Below are 19747 nucleotides of genomic sequence, written 5' to 3' on the forward strand. Positions count from 1 at the left end.
GTGTTCCCTCTCTCGCTGTGTCTCTCTCTATCAAATAAATAAAATCTTAAAAAAAAAAAAAAGCATCAGTTGAACTTACTGGACAGGGAATGAATAAATAAAACCCTGCAAGTCCAAAGTTATTATTTCATTAGAACTTCTCATTTAAAAGATAACCAAGAGTTAAGTTTACAGTCGCTAGACAATCATCAAAAAAATGAGATAGGCCTATTCTTGTGGGTTGGAGTATAAAGCCAAGGTTTCATTCCAGTTTCTTTTAGTATTTATGTTATGGTATAAATAACTATTATAACATTTTTAGTTGATCTGTCTATAGTGTAGATATCTATAAATTTCATAAATAAAGGCTCTCAAATGTTCAGCTGTATAGCATTCCTCAGTGGGTTTGTTTTTGAAATATTATTTTACTTTAACTTTTATTTGTAGTTTTAATTTAGAATTTTAACAGTAAATTACTATAGAAGGTAATGCCTTTGAATCAGTTAAGTACTCATAAAAATAAACCCAGTGTTATAGATTAAATTTTACCTCCTCCCAAAAAAAGATATTGGAGTCCTAACCCCCAGTATCTCAGAATGTGACCCATTTGGAAATAGGGTCCAGTACGACTCGTTTCCTTATAAAAGGGGGAAATTTGGACACAGAGACATGCACAGGGAAGCCCATGTGAGGACATATGAAGAACACCTGAGGTTCCCAAAAGCTAAGAGAGAAGCATGGAACAGATCCTTCCTTAGTGCCTTCAGAGGGAGCATGGCCCTGTCAACTCTTTGATTTCAGACTTCTAACCTCTGGAACTGTGAGATGATACCTTGTGTTCTAAGGCACTCAGTTTGTGGTACTTCGTTATGGCATCCCCAGCATATTAATATACCCAGTATGTTTCTCAAAGCTGATTTTAATAATTTTTGCTCATTATAATAATTTTTTATTTATTGAAACATAGGTAAAATAAGATTTTGGAATTTGATTATTTTTAGTGGTCTTTTTTTCTATTTCATTATTAAAGTACAGCTGGATTTGAAGATAAAAGTATATATAAAATATTATATATTTTTAGCATCTTAATCCATGAACTCTAAATCCTTTCATTGGTCTACCAAAAATGCTTTTTACAAAAGAGGAACTGCTCCTGTCTTTAACAACAGTCATTTGCTGAACTGAAACGAAAACGGTTTACCATGTTCAGTGTTAGAGAGTGGCAGCTTTAGTTCCCAAGGTTACCTAGGCTATTAATGACTTATTTTCTAATTAAAAAAAAAAAAAACTGTTTGGAAGGAAAATAGTAACTTGACATAGAATCCAGGCAGATCACAACTTAATCAAGTGTTCAAAGTTAGTATCACCAGGACACATAGCAACATCTTGGACCCCACTGTTGCACTGAGAAGAGTGTATTGCTTCTTCTTCCCAATGTTGCCTAACCTCTTCTAAACATGAGAAGGCATCAGACAAACTCACATTGAGAGATGTTCTACCAGTACTCTTCAGTGGATCAAGATCATGAGCGAAGACTGAGGAACTGTCACAAATAAGAGAAAATTAAGGAGATACAGCAACTAAAACTGATAAGATCTGAATAAATTTTTAATTTTAGTTAATTAAGATTAACTTCCTGGTTTTGAAAATTATATTTTGTCGTATAAGATGTTAACATAGGGAGGTTGGGACTCTACTAATTTTGCAACTCTTGTGAGTCCTAAAATAATCTCAAAATAAATGCTTAAAAATAAAGGCTTTATTTCCATGCCATGCATCTTTTTAAATATTAAAATGTAGGGGTTAACTTACTGAGAAAGTTTTGAGACTGCAGGAATAGAATGAAGATTGTTTGCAGGAAATGTCACCATTAACTATAGAATTCTTTCTGTTCTCTAATCAAAGTTCAAGGTTAAGGTTCGTACACTTTGAGTTCCAGAATATTTGAAGATTAATATATTTAAGAATTTTAATGTGAGCCAGTAATTTGAGCATTTCTTTAATTTACAGTAATTTTGATGATGTTCAATTTGGTTATTACACTTATTCATTACTAGTGTTAAAGTACACATGTAACTTTTATTTGAATGCGCTGCCATCTTTGATGATTAGCCTACTTTGCAGGTTGTATTCTAGAAGCTGATTTTCAATGCTGTAAAATTATGCTTATAATTTTAAAGAACTAGAGATGAGTTTGAAGACATGTTGCAACAAGTTTGTGAAGCGATGAAAGATTAAAGAAAGACATTTTTATTTCTAGCATACAAAAAGCAACATTTGTGGAGTTCTATCATTGTAATCAGTCTCCTTGATTTTTAAAAAGATTAGATGCTTTAGCATACTTCTTGTAATTATTTTGTTTTAATTGGCTATCTGGACTTTTCCTGACAGGAGATTTTGTTCACTGGTAGTTCAGGTTCAAGGCATTAGTACAGTATTTATACTATTTTGTTCTTGTGGGAGGAAAACCCTTATTGTGTTGTGGCATGAAATGCACTATCATTAATAAAGATACTTGCAAACAGGGTTCTAGAGGGGAGGGGGGTGGGAGGATGGGTTAGCCTGGTGGTGAGTATTGAGGAGGGCACATTCTGCATGGAGCACTGGGTGTTATGCATAAACAATGAATCATGGAACACTTCATCTAAAACTAATGATGTAATGCATGGGGATTAACATAAGAATAAAAAATAAATAGATACATAAAAAAAATAAAGATACTTGCAGTTACCGTGCGTTGTTACTGAGACACTGACATGTAACTGCTTTAAATTACCTATACATATGTTGACTAGCAGAATTTGAAAAGCTCTGCTCAGAAGTGTTCAGCTTCTTATAATATAAGTCAGAACTTAGGTATTATGGATGTATATTAATTTTTATTATGCAAAATGTGCATTGTTACCTACCCATTAAAATAGAAACTAAAAAGTTCATTCATAATATAGAAATTATGTTTGAATGTTAATATCTGTTGAAAAGAATAAGTGTAATCTTCTAAAATTATTTTCATTTTACGATACAATTTATCAGGTTGCAAATGTTTTCTCTGAGCAAAATTGAAGAGTTTTAATCATAATAAGTTATAATTTGGAGCATCTTCTGATATTAGATATATTAATGTAGAAAAAAATTACTTCTCCAGAAGTGGAACATTCTAATATCCAAATAATCTTATTTTGTAGTTGTAATATTAATAGAGCCTGTTTGATTCATGTTGTATTTTGTTTCATGTAAGACAGTATCAGTGCTCTGTTTTAAATGTAGTTATAGCATTCACTGAGCCACCACCAGTCCATGATCAAAAATCAAGGTGAACAGTAGCTTAAAATTTCAAGACCGCTAAAGGCTAAGGACATTGTTCTGGTAATAGAACCAAGGGTGTAATCTAAACAGCACCCCCTGCTGTATAAAAGATTAAAGCCGCAACATAGAATTAAATCAACTTCTAATTTCCCAAAGACCTTTGAGTAACATTGTGAATGCTTTTTATAACTGGAGCAGAGAAAAAGTGAGATCTACAGTTGACCTTTGAACAACACAGGTTTGAACTGTGTGGTCCCCTTATACACACTTTTCTTTTCAATAAGATAGCAGGAGGGGAAGAATGAAGGGGGGGAAATTGGAGGGGGAGACGAACCATGATAGACGATGGACTCTGAAAAACAAACTGAGGGTTCTAGAGGGGAGGGGGGTGGGGAGGATGGGTTAGCCTGGTGATGGGTATTGAGGAGGGCGCGTTCTGCATGGAGCACTGGGTGTTATGCACAAACAATGAATCATGGAACACTACATCAAAAACTAATGATGTAATGTATGGTGATTAACATAACATAATAAAAAAATGCAGTATAGTACTATAAATGTACTTTCTCTTCATTATGATTTTCTTAACCTTTTCTCTAGCTTACTTTTTGTAAGAATATGGTATAGAATATAGATAACAAAATATGTGTTAATTGACTGTTGATGTTGTCAGTAAGGCTTCCAATCAACAATAGGCTATTAGTAGTTAAGTTTTGGGAGGATTTTCAACTGCAGAGGGGGTGGAGGGAGGGTTGGCACCCCTTACTTCTATGTTGTGTAAGGATCAACTGTATTCTTAACCATTTAAAGAATAATTCCTGGTTGTTCTAGCCTTTTAAAAGAAGAAAGAAACAAAAGTATCATTTTAGTTGTCTGTAGCAGGTATTAGGAAGTGTTGCCCTTGCAGCGATAGGTTTGTTTTATGCAGTGTTTTGTAGAGAGTAAAAATGATTAAGAGATGGCCTTTTCCTTTGTAACTTTATATTCTAGTAATGGTATGGTAAAAGATAGCAAGTAATCATGAAAGTTCAAAGAAACCCCAAAGCATGTCTGGGAAATTCAGAGATACTTCTTACGCAATATGTTTTTGAGATGGTTAGGATAGATAGGATTATATGAGGCAAAAGAAATGAAAAAGCATGTTACACAGGTGGGGGGATAGGGGAGTTGTGAAGTAGAAGAAATAATGTCACCAAAAGTACAACATTGGGAAACATTTGTTAAACACCAATTATGTTTCACACTTTACAAGTATTGGGGATACTGAGATAAATGAGATTCAGCTTTTGTTCTCAAAGAACTAAAATCCTAGTTTACCAATTATTTGCATAGAAGTGATAGTTAAAAGAAGCACATGAAATAACTGAAAAAGAAAGCATACAGAAAGGAAAAAATATAGCTGGACAAAATCCTTAAGAATGCTTACTTTTAGAAAAGAAAATCCAATAAAGCAGACCAGAAATATTATTAAAAGATACAATTGAGAAGATCAAGACAGTTCAAGAGCTGGAGCTTAAGGGCGAACATGGGTTTTGTATGTCTGTTTGTTTGTGGGTTTTTTGGTCCCCCTCCCCCCTCCCATTCCCCTGAATGTGGGTTTTATTTATTTTATTTTTTTTATTATGTTATGTTAATCACCATACATTACATCATTAGTTTTTGATGAAGTGTTCCATGATTCTTTGTGTATAACACCCAGTGCTCCATGCAGAAAGTGCCCTCTTTAATACCCATCACCAGGCTAACCCGTCCTCCCACCCCTCTCCCCTCTAGAACCCTCAGTTTCAGTTTGTTTTTCAGAGTCCATCGTCTCTCATGGTTCATCCCCCTCTCTGATTTCCCCCCCTTCATTCTTCCCCTCCTGCTATCTTCTTCTTCTTCTTCTTCTTTTTTTTAACATATAATGTATTATTTGTTTCAGAGGTACAGGTCTGTGATTCAACAGTCTTGCACAATTCACAGCACTCACCATAGCACATACCCTCCCCAATGTCTATCACCCAGCCGCCCCATCCCTCCCACCCCCCACCATTCCAGCAACCCTCAGTTTGTTTCCTGAGATTAAGAATTCCTCATATCAGTGAGATCATATGATACATGTCTTTCTCTGATTGACTTATTTTGCTCAGCATAACACTCTCCAGTTCCGTCCACGTTATTGCAAATGGCAAGATTTCATTCCTTTTGATGGCTGCATAATATTCCATGGTATATATATATCACATCTTCTTTATCCATTCATCTGTCGATGGACATCTTGGCTCTTTTCCACAGTTTGGCTCTTGTGGACATTGCTGCTATAAACATTGGGGTGCACGTACCCCTTCAGATCCCTACATTTGTATCTTTGGGGTAAATACCCAGTAATGCAATTGCTGGGTTGTAGAGTAGCTCTATTTTCAACTTTTTGAAGAACCTCCGTACTGTTTTCCAGAGTGGTTGCAACAGCTTGCATTCCCACCAACAGTGTAGGAGGGTTCCCCTTTCTCCGCATCCCCGCCAACATCTGTCATTTCCTGACTTGTTAATTTAAGCCATTCTGACTGGTGTGAGGTGATACCTCATTGAGCTTTTGATTTGGATTTCCCTGATGCCGAGCGATGTTGAGCACTTTTTCATGTGTCTGTTGACCATTTGGATGTCTTCTTTGGAAAAATGTCTGTTCTTGTCTTCTGCCCATTTCTTGATTGGATCATTTGTTCTTTGGGTGTTGAGTTTAAGAAGTTCTTTATAGATTTTGGATACTAGCCCTTTATCTGATATGTCATTTGCAGATATCTTCTCCCATTCTGTTGGTTGTCTTTTGGTTTTGTTGACTGTTTCCTTTGCTGTGCAGAAGCTTTTTATCTTGAGGAGGCCCCAATAGTTCATTTTTGCCCTTGCTTCCCTTGCCTTTGGCGATGTTTCTAAGGAAGAAGTTGCTGTGGCTGAGGTCGAAGAGGTTGCTGCCTGTGTTCTAGGATTTTGATGGACTCCTGTCTCACATTTAGGTCTTTCAACAATTTTGAGTCTGTTTTTGTGTGTGGTGTAAGGAAATGGTCCAGTTTCATTCTTCTGCATGTGGCTGTCCAATTTTCCCAACACCATTTGTTGAAGAGACTGTCTTTTTTCCACTGGACATTCTTTCCTGCTTTGTTGAAGATTAGTTGACCATAGAGTTGAGGGTCCACTTCTGGGCTCTTGATTCTGTTCCATTGATCTATGTGTCTGTTTTTGTGCCAGTACCATACTGTCTTGATGATGACAGCTTTGTAATAGAGCTTGAGGTCTGGAATTGTGATGCCACCAGCTTTGCTTTTCTTTTTCAACATTCCTCTGGCCATTCGGGGTCTTTTCTGGTTTCATACGAATTTTAGGATTATTTGTTCCATTTCTTTGAAAAAAGTGGATGGTATTTTGATGGGGATTGCATTGAATGTGTAGATTGCTGTAGGTAACATTGACATCTTCATGATATTTGTTCTTCCAGTCCATGAGCATGGAACATTTTTCCATCTCTTTGTGTCTTCCTGAATTTCTTTCATGAGTATTTTATAGTTTTCTGAATACAGATTCTTTGCCTCTTTGGTTAGATTTATTCCTAGGTATCTTATGGTTTTAGGTGCAATTGTAAATGGGATCAACTCCTTAATTTCTCTTTCTTCTGTCTTGTTTTTGGTGTATAGGAATGCCACTGATTTCTGTGCATTGATTTTATATCCTGCCACTTTATTGAATTCCTGTATGAGTTCTAGCAGTTTTGGAGTGGAGTCTTTTGGGTTTTCCACATAAAGTATCCTATCATCTGCAAAGAGTGAGAGTTTGACTTCTTCTTTGCCGATTTGGATGCCTTGATTTCTTTTTGTTGTCTGATTGCTGTGGCTAGGATTTCTAATACTATGTTGAATAGCAGTGGTGATAGTGGACATCCCTGCTGTGTTCCTGACCTTAGGGGGAAAACTCTCAGTTTTTCCCCATTGAGAATGATATTCGCTGTGGGTTTTTCATAGATGGCTTTTATGATATTGAGGTATGTACCCTCTATGCCTATACTCTGAAGAGTTTTGATCAAGAAAGGATGCTGTACTTGTCAAATGCTTTTTCTGCATCTACTGAGAGGATCATACGGTTCTTGCTTTCTTTTATTAATGTATTGTATCACATTGATTGATTTGCGGATGTTGAACCAAACTTGCAGCCCAGGGATAAATCCCACTTGGTCGTGGTGAATAATCCTTTTAATGTACTGTTGAATCCTACTGGCTAGTATTTTGGTGAGAATTTTTGCATCCATGTTCATCGAGGATATTGGTCTGTAATTCTCCTTTTTGATGAGGTCTTTGTCTGGTTTTGGGATCAAGGTAATGGTGGCCTCATAAAACGAGTTTGGAAGTTTTCCTTCCATTTCTATTTTTTGGAACAGTTTCAGAAGAATAGGTATTAATTCTTCTTTAAATGTTTGGTAGAATTCCCCTGGGAAGCCATCTGGCCCTGGGCTCTTGTTTGTTGGGAGATTTTTGATTACTGCTTCAGTTTCCTTAGCGGTTATAGGTCTGTTCAGGTTTTCTATTTCTTCCTGGTTCTGTTTTGGTAGTTTATACATCTCTAGGAATGCATCCATTTCTTCCAGATTATCTAATTTGCTGGCATATAGTTGCTCATAATATGTTCTTATAATTGTTTGTATTTCTTTGGTGTTGGTTGTGATCTCTCCTCTTTCATTCATGATTTTATTTATTTGGGTCATTTCTCTTTTCTTTTTGATAAGTCTGGTTAGGGGTTTATCAATCTTGTTAATTCTTTCAAAGAACTGGCTCCTAGTTTCGTTGATCTGTTCTACTGTTCTTTTGGTTTCTATTTCATTGGTTTCTGCTCTGATCTTTATTATTTCTCTTCTCCTGCTGGGTTTAGGCTTTATTTGCTGTTCTTCCTCCAGCTCCTTCAGGTGTAGGGTTAGGTTGTGTATTTGAGACCTTTCTTGTTTCTTGAGAAAGGCTTGTATTGCTATATACTTTCCTCTTAGGACCGCCTTTGCTGCCTCCCAAAGATTTTGAACAGTTGTGTTTTCATTTTCATTTGTTTCCATGAATTTTTTTAATTCTTCTTTAATTTCCTGGTTGACCCATTCATTCTTTAGTAGGATGCTCTTTAGCCTCCATGTATGTGAGTTCTTTCCAACTTTCCTCTTGTGATTGAGTTCTAATTTCAAAGCATTGTGGTCTGAAAATATGTAGGGAATGGTCCCAATCTTTTGGTACCAGTTGAGATCTGATTTGTGACCCAGGATGTGATCTATTCTGGAGAATGTTCCATGGGCACTAGAGAAGAATGTGTATTCTGTTGCTTTAGGATGGAATGTTCTGAATATATCTGTGAAGTCCATTTGGTCCAGTGTGTCATTTAAAGTCTTTATTTCCTTGTTGATCTTTTGCTTAGATGATCTGTCCATTTCAGTGAGGGGGGTGTTAAAGTCCCCCACTATTACTGTATTGTTGTTGATGTGTTTCTTTGCTTTTGTTATTAACTGCCTTATATAATTGGCTGCTCCCATGTTAGGGGTATAGATATTTACAATTGTTAGATCTTCTTGTTGGATAGACCCTTTAAGTATGATATAGTGTCCTTCCTCATCTCTTATTACAGTCTTTGGTTTAAAATCGAATTTTGATATAAGGATTGCTACTCCAGCTTTCTTTTGGTGTCCATTAGCATGGTAAATGGTTTTCCACCCCTTCATTTTCAATCTGGAGGTGTCTTTGGGTCTAAAATGAGTCTCTTGCAGACAGCATATCAATGGGTCTTGTTTTTTTATCCAATCTGATAGCCTGTGTCTTTTGATTGGGGCATTTAGCCCATTTACATTCAGGGTAACTATTGAAAGTTATGAATTTAGTGCCATTGTATTGCCTGTAAGGTGACTGTTACTATATATTGTCTGTGTTCCTTTCTAGTCTATGTTGCTCTTAGGCTCTCTCTTTGCTTAGAGGACCCCTTTCAATATTTCTTGTAGGGCTGGTTTTGTGTTTGCAAATTCCTTTAGTTTTTGTTTGTCCTGGAAGCTTTTTATCTCTCCTTTTATTTTCAATGACAGCCTAGCTGGATTTAGTATTCTTGGCTGCATATTTTTCTCATTTAGTGCTCTGAATATATCATGCCAGCCCTTTCTGGCCTGCCAGGTCTCTTTGGATAGGTCTGTTGCCAATCTAATGTTTCTACCATTGTAGGTTACACATCTCTTCTCCCAAGCTGCTTTCAGGATTTTATCTTTGTCTCTGAGACTTGTAAGTTTTACTATTAGATGTCAGGGTGTTGACCTATTATTATTGTTTGAGGGGGCTTCTCTGTGCCTCCTGGATTTGGATGCCTATATCCTTCCCCAGATTAGGGAAGTTCTCTGCTATAATTTGCTCTAATATGCCTTCTGCCCTCTCTCTCTTTCTTCTTCTTCTGGGATCCCAATTATTCTAATGTTGTTTCGTCTTATGGTATCGCTTATCTCTCGAATTCTGCCCTTGTGATCCATTAGTTGTTTCTCTCTTTTTCTCAGTTTCTTTATTTTCCATCATTTGGTCTTTTATATCACTAATTCTCTCTTCTGCCTCATTTATCCTAGCAGTTAGAGCCTCCATTTTTGATTGCACCTCATTAATAGCCGTTTTGATTTTGACTTGGTTAGATTTTAGTTCTTTTATTTCTCCAGAAAGCGTTTCTCTAATAACTTCCATGCTTTTTTCAAGCCCAGCTAGTATCTTTAAAATCATCATTCTGAACTCTAGTTCCGACATCGTACTAATGTCCGTATTGATTAGGTCCCTGGCAGTCGGTACTGCCTCTTGTTCTTTTTGTTGAGGTGATTTTTTCCATCTTGTCATTTTGTCCAGAGGAGAATAGATGAATGAGAGAACAAAAAGCTAACCAGGGTAACAACGTCCCCAGAAAATATACACTAAACAAATCAGAAAAGACCTGAAACTGGGGGAAAAGAAATGGAAAGAAAGAAAAAAGAAAAAGAAAAAAGGAAAAGAAAAGGGTAAAAACAAACAAAAACAAAACAAAACAAAACAAAAAAACAGAATATGATCAAATATGAACAGGCTAGTGCATAGATCAGTGCCACACACTAGATTTTGGGCATATTTTGGTCTGTTAGAAGAAAGTGCCTCCCAAAATTTTAAAGAAAGAAAAACTTATATATGTACAAAAATAAGGGTTAATATGATCAAGGGATGGAATATGACTGTAAAGATGAAAATTATAAAAGATTTTATAAAAGGAATTGATAAGAAGTTGATTGAAAAAAGAAAGAAGAGGATTTTTTTTAAAAAAGGGAGAGAATGTGATCAGGCAGGAGACTAGAACAAAGCCATACACTAGAGGTTTAGTGTATATTTTGATCTGTTAGAAAAAACTATATCTCAAAATTTTAAAGAGAGAACAACTTATATATATATACCAAAAATAAGGGTAACTACTGTGAAGCGATAGAATAAGACTCTAAAAATGAAAAATAAAAATGATTTTTTAAAAAAGGGATTAATAAGATGTTGGTTGAAAAAGGGATAAAGAAAAATTCAAAAAAAAAAAAAAGAAAAGACAGTTAAAAAAAAAATTAACTTTGAAAGACTAAAGAATCTTGGGAAAAGAGCCATGAATTCTATGTGCAGTATTCCCCTAGCGCTGGAGTTCTGCCGGTCTCATTGATCGGTAAACTTGGTCTTGGCTGGCTTTTCTTGGTGATCTTCTGGGGGAGGGGCCTGTTGCCGGGGTTCGCTAATGTCTTTGCTGGAGGCAGAATTGCCCCGCCCCCACCGAGTCTGGGCTAAGTAATCTGCTCAGGTTTGCTCTCGGGAGCTTTTGTTCCCTGCAAGCTTTCCGTACAGCTTTGGAGGACGAGTGAAGATGGCGGCCTCCCAGTCTCCACCCAGGAGGAGCCGAGAACTCGGGGCCCCACTCTTCAGTGCACCCCCAGAGAAAAGCAGTCAATCACTCCCGTCTCCCCGGTCTCTGGCTGCACTACGTGCTCACCCGGCCTGTCACCGAGTGTTTCTATCTCTGGCTCACGACCCCGTGTGGAGTCTCCAAACCCAGCAGATCCCTGTGGTGCGCTCCCACACTGCTCCTCCAGGGGAGAAAGGGGAATGTCCCCGCATCTGCCACTTGTTGGGTCCCTGCTGGAGGAGCAGTGGCCTGTGCCTTGGATCACAGTTTATGGCAACCCTGAGCTGCGAGCCTGCTCCTCGGCTCCGTCTCTGCAGCCGGCTTCCCTGCTCCGAAACCTGGGAGCCCTGCTGTACTCAGGCACCCCTGGTCTTCCTGTGACCCTGAGGGTCCTGAGACCACACTGTCCTGCGAGGGTTCCACCCACTGCTTAGCCACTGGAGCGACGTCCCATAGTGGAGCTGACTTCTAAAAGTTCCGATTTTGTGCTCCGCTGCCCTATCACTTGCCGGTAGAGTGAGTGACAACTTCATTTAGATATTGTTCATGTTTTCTGTTCATGAGACTCCAAGGTTTAGCTCATTTACTTCTTCACAAAAATAAAATTGATGTTTTAACTATGCATCTAAGAATGCTTACTACCAGTTCATTAGCTATTATAGAAGTATTTCTATCAGCTTCTGACCCTTTATAATTTTAATCTGTTCTGAATTTTTATTCAGTTTACCCCACAGATTTTTTTCATATTAAATAACTGTTACATAGAGTTGACAAATATAATTTAAGAATTATTATTTTGTAAAATATAAATGAAAAATGATTCTAAAATCCTCAAACTAGAATGTTCACTTCAGCTTGCTTATCCAGAAAACTGATGTAAAAGGAAATGTAACTGATTATAGTATGTTTTATAAATGAAACCTTTGATTAAGGACATCTGATTCATGAAGTTGAATTGATGGGTGAGAACCAGGGATTTTACGTGTAAAAATAAATATATAAATACTGGTTCTTAATGTTACAGGTTCATTTTTTTTTTAGAGAAATTAGCTGGCTTTTTGAGAATTTGCAAAAAAAAAAAAATTACACAGTCTTTCTGGTGGCCTGTAGCTAGTCTTAATGATGTCTGAATGACCTTTTCTAGTAGTATGTCCTATTTTTGTTTGACTCAACTTCAGTGCTAATGTAATCTAGAATTCTGATAACACAAAAGTACTGAATTCAAAAATTTTCTGTTTAGGCTGTGATGAACAGAAACAAAGATTGGCTGACTCCCTTGTGCTCCTTTATAGTTTCTTTGTGGGCCGTCCTTGCAAAGACACTTTGAACATCTTCCCTATGAGACCCAGCTATTGTGTTGTTATAATGGGACCTTGATCCTCAATCAGAAGTTTTTATCTTATAAGTTGATACAAGATATACTTGGTGTAATTTATTTAAATCTTACTACCTCAATAAAAAAATGTAATGTTATTTCAGTAAATAATATAGGGTTTATATTAGTCTCTAAGGGTATACTCTAACGTTTTTGATGATCCTCTTGGCTCCCAGGGAATAAAAAAGCAGTGCAGAGATCTCCTTGATAACTGATAAATGATAACAAAAAGTCTACCTAGTTTTAGCTTTTATTTTTACATTTCTCAAATGTATTATGTTAAAAGTAATTAAATTGCAGTGCACAGTTAGGTATGATATAAACAGAAGATAATAAAGAAGACCTATCCTTATTTTAACACAGAGCATAATACCTTTCACACAATAAATTCTTAAAATAGCCTGGAGTGTGAGGTTTGATACTCTATTTTCATAGTATCAGGCTAGGGAAACTTAATTATTTCCTGGAAGTAAAAGGAGGATTTTCAAGTATTAACAAATTTCTGTCAAATCTCTTACAAAGTATGAAAAATAAGTTGTGTTTTTAGTTGTATAACATTTCAACCTGGAGTTTATGACACTTAGAACTAGATTCTCTTTAGAGTGGAGATTGAAAAGTCACACATTTGAATTGAATGTGATCCTTCCATCACAAAGTTAAAAATGACTTTTATATTGATAACCACCCTTAGATGCATTTAGAAATATCTTAGTAACTTTGTTCATTTAATCTTTATGCTATCTTTTGTATTGCTTTATTAGGCTAGAATATATCCCTTTTTGGTATGAACTCTCCTCACCTGAGAGCTGTTGGAGACCATAGCTTCACTTCTGGCACTTGGAACTGGGAATGCTTTGCCCAGAGTGTGTGATAATTTGCATAATGGCTTGGTGACGAATTCTGGACTAACTTCATTGGTTTTCAACCTTATGTTAATAGAACGCTTTTATTTTCCTTGTTATGAGTAAAAAAAAAAATTGATAATAATGTACATGTATTAACAGAAAGTTCAACTCACGTCAGCAGGTCAAATTATTATAATTAGTGACAATTACGTACCTAAAACATTATTTTCCAAATCTCAAATTCGAAGTAAATAAGGTTATACCACTCATTTTCATTATATTTAGAGTACTTTCATATTTCTAGAAATATTCTGTAGGGTTTGAAGAGCAGAAATAGAAAAAGGAAAAATGTAAAATAAAAATTTAATTGATAAGAAATTATTATAAATTTTAATTATGAACACTGAAATCAGATAAATCTCATCTGTTTTTATAGTACAACTTTAAGTGTGTTTTTTTCCCTCCCAGGACATTTATTCAGAGCAACTGGGGATCAACCGTTTAACCTGTCCACAGTGTCGAGTGCCTTCCCAATGGTCAGCCACCCAGTCTTTGGTCTACATTCAGCCAGCTCAGGGCATTCAGAATTTGGTGGTTTGGGGACACTTGGTACACCCACAGCCTTAGCCGCACATCCCCAACTAGCATCTTTTCCAGGTAAACATCTGTTACAAACAGTGTTCAAGGAAAGGAGGAAAGCTTGAAAATGTTCAAGCAGTAATTTGTTTATTAAATTGAACAAAAAGAATAGTCTAATGCCTGGTATATTAAAACTCTTGTACAAGAATTGATGCAATCCTATTTATCATGTGGGAAAGAACCCCCACACTATGTGTGCTAGATGGCAGCACAATTGTATTCAAGTGTTTAGCTAGAGAAAGGGGCATCTGCCACAAAAGTGAATAATTAGGCCAAGTTTTTCTCAAGCTTTTTATTGAAATATAACATGCAGGAAAGTGTACATATTGTGAGTGTAGAGCTTGATGAATTTTTTTAGCTTTATTTGATTTTTAAAAAATTATTTAACTTACAGTGGAAAGTAAATTACAGTTCTTATAATGAATATCTCTGTATTTTTATTTTGAGTTCTCACTTCTCTGCACTTTCCAAGGATGATGAACTTGGCTCTTAAATTTCTATATTTTTCCATATTTGATCAGAACAACTATAGATTTGCACCACTTGCATTACAGCAAGACCAGAATTATCCCCAATTCTACAAGTTCTGAAAAATTCGGGAGCTCAGGAAGGCACCAATTAAAGCTTTAATTGGACAAGCATGCTATAATTTTTCTTGTTATATTATTTTGAAAGTCTAAACTTTCATGTGTTTCCAGTGATTGATTTTCTATAATAAATTTTAGTAAGGGATGCATGGTTTGGTGTTACATAAAATAGTTTAAAAATTAGAGCAAAATTCTAGAGACAAATAGACCTGAATTTAAATCTGGCTATGTTACATTTTAGCTGTGTGATCATGAACAAGTAATCTGACCACTCTGCCTCAATTTTCTCATCTGAAAAATGAGGATAAATAATAGTACCTGCCTCTTAGGGCCCTTGTGAAGATTGAAGGAGATAAGCCATATCAGTACTGATTGCAATGTTTAGCATACATGATAAGTACATAATTAGTAATTATCATTATTATTTCCTCTTGCCCACTTTAATGGGTAATAAACTGTCAAGTGCTTCTTCAAAAGGAAACAAGTATCTCATTTTAACTATATACAGAATGGAAAGATGGTTGGATGTATATTTCAAGCACTGTTTCTTGAGTCATATTATTTTTTTAATTCAGCTGTCTGGGAGAGAGGAGCTGGTGGGGAGAGGTAATATGCCTAGAAAGTTAAAATAAAGTCTTAAACTAAGTCTTAAAAAAAAATATAGGAATTTATTTTGGCCAGTTTCTAACATGATCGCTTAGCAAGGTGATCAATCCAATAGACATTTGCTGAAATATAGGATTTCTGATTAAAAATCAAAATAGATAGTAGTAATATAGTTACTGATGTCTTAAAATTTTTTTTATCATTTTGTCGTAGTTTATTACACCATTGCTTTTGAGCTTTTCTAAACCACAATATAATTGCTACATTATTAAAATCAAATACTATCTGTACTGGAATGTTAGTTAACAAGTGTAAAGAGTTACTTATCTGGACTTCAATAGTGTTGATACTTCCACTATATAAAAAGAAAGTTAATAACTTCTCTAAGAGCCTGAATTATTCACTCATTTAATTTATTGTACAAAATTCTTTGAGCATCTAGTATGTTCTGTGCACTGAGGAATACCTTGACATAGTATGTGTTGTTTACAGTGTTTAGGAGATGGATAAACAGACAATTACAAGACAGTCTTTAATGGTAAAAGTATGTCTATATAAGCATACTTTTTTTCGCCAAATGGACACTATGCCTAGATCTAGATGACTCATTTGTTTAAGTTGTAGATTGGGTATAATAATTTAAATTTAAATTCTCTATAATTGCCTTTATTCAAAAGGGTAATCTAATTGCCAAATTTTTGAAATCACCTAAAAATAGAAGACACACAAGGAAGAAATTACTAGAAATTTTAAATAAAGAATAACTTACTTTAAAATTTTATGTACTTTTCTGCATTTCAGATGATTAAATCAACAGATGCAAAATTATTTAATGGATATTAGTATATTATTTCCATTTTATATTGAAATAGTATTTCACAGTAATTTCTTTAAAAATTTTCATAATTTTTGGTCATTATATTTTTATATTATATTACCATGAATTTCTGTGAAGCATCTGCCTCTATCAAGTATGAAAGATTTAAAAATTCTGCTAGATCTTCTAGGCTCAGTATCATCTGAAATATTAGACTCTTTCAGTTGAATATGATTAATGTTGCCAATATGCTGTTACCTCCTTTGAATACATTTAGAAACTCATCATAGGCAGGTTTAAGTAAACCTTATTTTGTATATTTTGTTTTATCAACAAACTATTTTGTGAGTGACTAAATTTGTTTTCTCTTTTCTTAAACTTGGAAGATAAATAAGCTTGTCATTTAACAAAAATTACATTATTTCTTATGAAATATTAGACATTTATAAAGTTTGTAGTCAGAAGCTTTACCATTTTCGTATTTTTATTTTTTTGATCTTATTTACTTGTTTTTGTTTTTGTTTTTTTACCTGTGGTGTCAGCTTGTTTATAACATACACATTTTCCAACTTTTTTTTTCTAATCCCCATTATGTAGTTATTTATAGTGACGTTCTAAAGTACAGTGTTATGGTTATTTTTTTTTCCTGAGGTTATATCTAAAATATTTGAATCTTATTATACTTTGATTACCTTACTGATTTGTGGGTTGTTTATGAAGTCTATACATTCGGCTGTAACACTTTAATTATAGACTCTATATTAAATAATATAAATATCTTTAGGAAACGTCAGTCCCTTTTTATTAGCTATTTGGAACCTAGGTTTCAAACCTATACATAATAATAGATTCCAGCTGTGCTGAGACAAGTCCAAAATACACAGTTTTTCTTCCCACCTAAATATACTTCTTTCATCTAAACAGTGGATAAATGATTAATGCTTTTGTATAGTTATTCTTGGTTCAGTTCCCATCATTCAGGCACTGCTAAATATGCATTCATGCCATTTCACTAGCAATGCCTTCCTGCAGTGCAGAAGAATAGCTTTTGCAGTTTTTTGCTTATACTGTTTTTAGACCTTTTAGAATAGCAGCTACCATGAACATTTCACTTTTTAAAGAAAACAGATTTTGCCATTAGATAATGAAGGTGCACATTGCATTACATCCTATTTTTAATGAAGAGATATTCCTAGAAAAGATTTAAAGATCATACAATACAGTAAACAGTATTGAATTTTTCCCATACTATATTATTGGGTTTCTTTTCTCGAATTTTCTTGTGGTGGTTACAATCAGTGAAAAATATATCATATCTCTTGGAAGATTAACCTGAAAGGTCATAACTGATTTGGTGATCTGGCAGGTTATCCAAGTGGAAAGATTATTTCTGAGATTTTAAATGGGGCAATACAAGACTTTCTTTTGGATTATTTTCAAATCTCTTCTTAATCTTCACCCTTTTTGAAAACTGTGTTTATAAAATTTGGCTTCTCTCCTTTTCTAAAAGTTTTAACTAAGAGCCACTGTTTGAACATCTAAATTGCATGTGATGATTTTCTACCATTGATTCATTTTACATTGATAAAACAATCATTGTTATCTGTAATTTATGAGAGAAAATATAAACAAAATCCAAGCTTTCCTTATTAACTTTATGGGAAGGAATGTTATAAACCTTTTATATTTTAATGATTTGTTTTGGAAATCTTTGAATACTTTTCATTTCTGAGACAAAAAAAAAAAAACCCACTGCTTTTGCTATCTTTATGTTTTTATTTAAGTATAGAATATCTTCTTTCATAAATGCACTTGAGGTATACTGGTTTATAGTAGCAGTCTTTGTATTATTATTTATGATTTATCAGTCCAAGATTTAAATTGTATGTAATTTAAACATATTTTTTTAAATTACATAGGAATTTCTTACATAGGTTGTAAATGATAACCTTAAATTCTAAGGTTTTGAAATACATTAGTATATTCTTAAATATTATTTCTTTACTAATTTAGAAAAATTATGGTATAAGTGATCAAGAAGTCAAACAGTTCTTTGTCCTTCCAAATTTTCCATTTTATTTTTAAAACCATAGACTACCTTTTTTCTTCATAAACTTGAGTTCAAAGAAGTTGCCAAGTGAGGATCCTTGGATACTATTTTAATGAGAGGAGTGATGCGTGTATAACATAACATCTAATCAGCTGTCTTATAGTTAGATGATCAGAACTGTGTATGATTCAGCTGTTCTGTTCCAAGATGGAACTTGATATTTTTTCCAGGAATAAAATATAAAAAGCATTGTTACATTAACTAGGAAGTTAATTCAAGTATTGTTTGCTTGTTTGTTTGATGTTTGGTTTTGAGGTGCAGAATGGTGGCGAACAACAGATGTTCATAGTCGTACAGGGGCAACCTTCTTTCCACCATTACTGGGAATTCCACCACTGTTTGCTCCTCCAGCCCAGAATCATGATTCTTCTTCATTCCATTCAAGGACTTCAGGAAAAAGTAATAGAAATGGTCCTGAAAAAGGTACTCCTGTTAACTTAAGTGATGTATTAAACTCTCCATTCCAATATGTATTTTCAGTAGAGTTTAGGTTTAATAACATTTATATAACATTGTACTAGACACTTTTTCACAATGTCTTGCTTACTCCTTACAATAACTCGGAGAGATTGGAAGTATCCTCATTTCACATCCAAGAATAAATAAGTGATTTGAGGACTGCTTATATGTCAGTGTGGCAGAGGCAGGATTTGAACCCAGGGCTTCTAACTCTCAACTCTCACGGCTTTTTCCTTTATTTCAGTATAAGATTTACTTCTGTAATTAAGCATTAAATTCATCAAAACTAATATCCAAGTACTCCTTTTTTTCTTTTAAGTGATCATTAATATTTCTGCAGTTGGTAACTGTTGTTAGAATAGCATTTGTAAATTATAATAGGATTTTGAATGATTTATTATTATTATCATTTTTCACTTGGGTAAGAGTTTTTGGTGAGTTTGCTCTGAAAAGGGAAATATTTGCATTTAATTATATTTATAAACATTATTTTAATTGAAGTGAAATCCAGATAAATATAAAATTACCATTTTAAAGTGAACAATTCAGTGGCATTTAATGCATTCACAGTGTTGAACAACCACCACCTCTGTTTCAAAACATTTCATTACTCCAAAAGGAAACTCCATACCCCTTAAGCAGCTTCTCCCCGTTTTTCCTTCCCTCAGTCTCTGGCAATCACTAGCTTGTCTACTGTCTCTATAGATTTATTGTGCATATTTCATACAGATGGAATCATACAATATGTGACTTTGTGTCTGACTTCTTTCACTTAGCATGATGTTTTAAAGAGTCATTCACATTATACATAGCATGTATCATTACTTCATTCCTCCTTTGACTGAACAATATTGTCTTGGATAAACATGTTTGTTTTTATTTTCAAGGTGTAAATGGGTCAATAAATGGAAACAGTACCTCATCTGTATCTGGTATCAACACACCTGTATTATCCACTACTGCTTCAAGTTCTGTGGGACAAACCAAAAGTATAAGCTCAGGTGGAGGAAATCGAAAATGTAATCAGGAACAAAACAAAAACCAGCCTTTGGATGCTAGAGCTGACAAAATAAAAGATAAGGTAAGTTATTCCTTCAAGGACAAATA

At 34.7% G+C, this 19747-nt stretch overlaps 1 protein-coding gene across 14 annotated transcripts in view; it reads left to right on the top strand.

Annotated features, from left to right (window-relative positions):
- Positions 1-19747, top strand: part of BAZ2B (bromodomain adjacent to zinc finger domain 2B) — a 386499-nt gene that overhangs the window by 258096 nt on the left and 108656 nt on the right. For 10 of the 14 annotated variants that reach the window (XM_035007948.1, XM_035007952.1, XM_035007958.1 and 7 more), the window contains 3 exons: positions 13891-14079; positions 18437-18604; positions 19528-19721. In XM_035007948.1, coding sequence (XP_034863839.1) covers positions 13891-14079; positions 18437-18604; positions 19528-19721 — 551 coding nt within the window. The remainder of the gene's footprint in view (positions 1-13890; positions 14080-18436; positions 18605-19527; positions 19722-19747) is intronic. The other 4 variants (XM_035007954.1, XM_035007956.1, XM_035007950.1 and 1 more) reach the window with 3 other exon arrangements.

The sequence above is a fragment of the Mirounga leonina genome, unplaced genomic scaffold, assembly GCF_011800145.1.
Source record: "Mirounga leonina isolate KUSES-001 unplaced genomic scaffold, KU_Mleo_1.0 Mir_151, whole genome shotgun sequence".
Taxonomy (NCBI): domain Eukaryota; kingdom Metazoa; phylum Chordata; class Mammalia; order Carnivora; family Phocidae; genus Mirounga; species Mirounga leonina.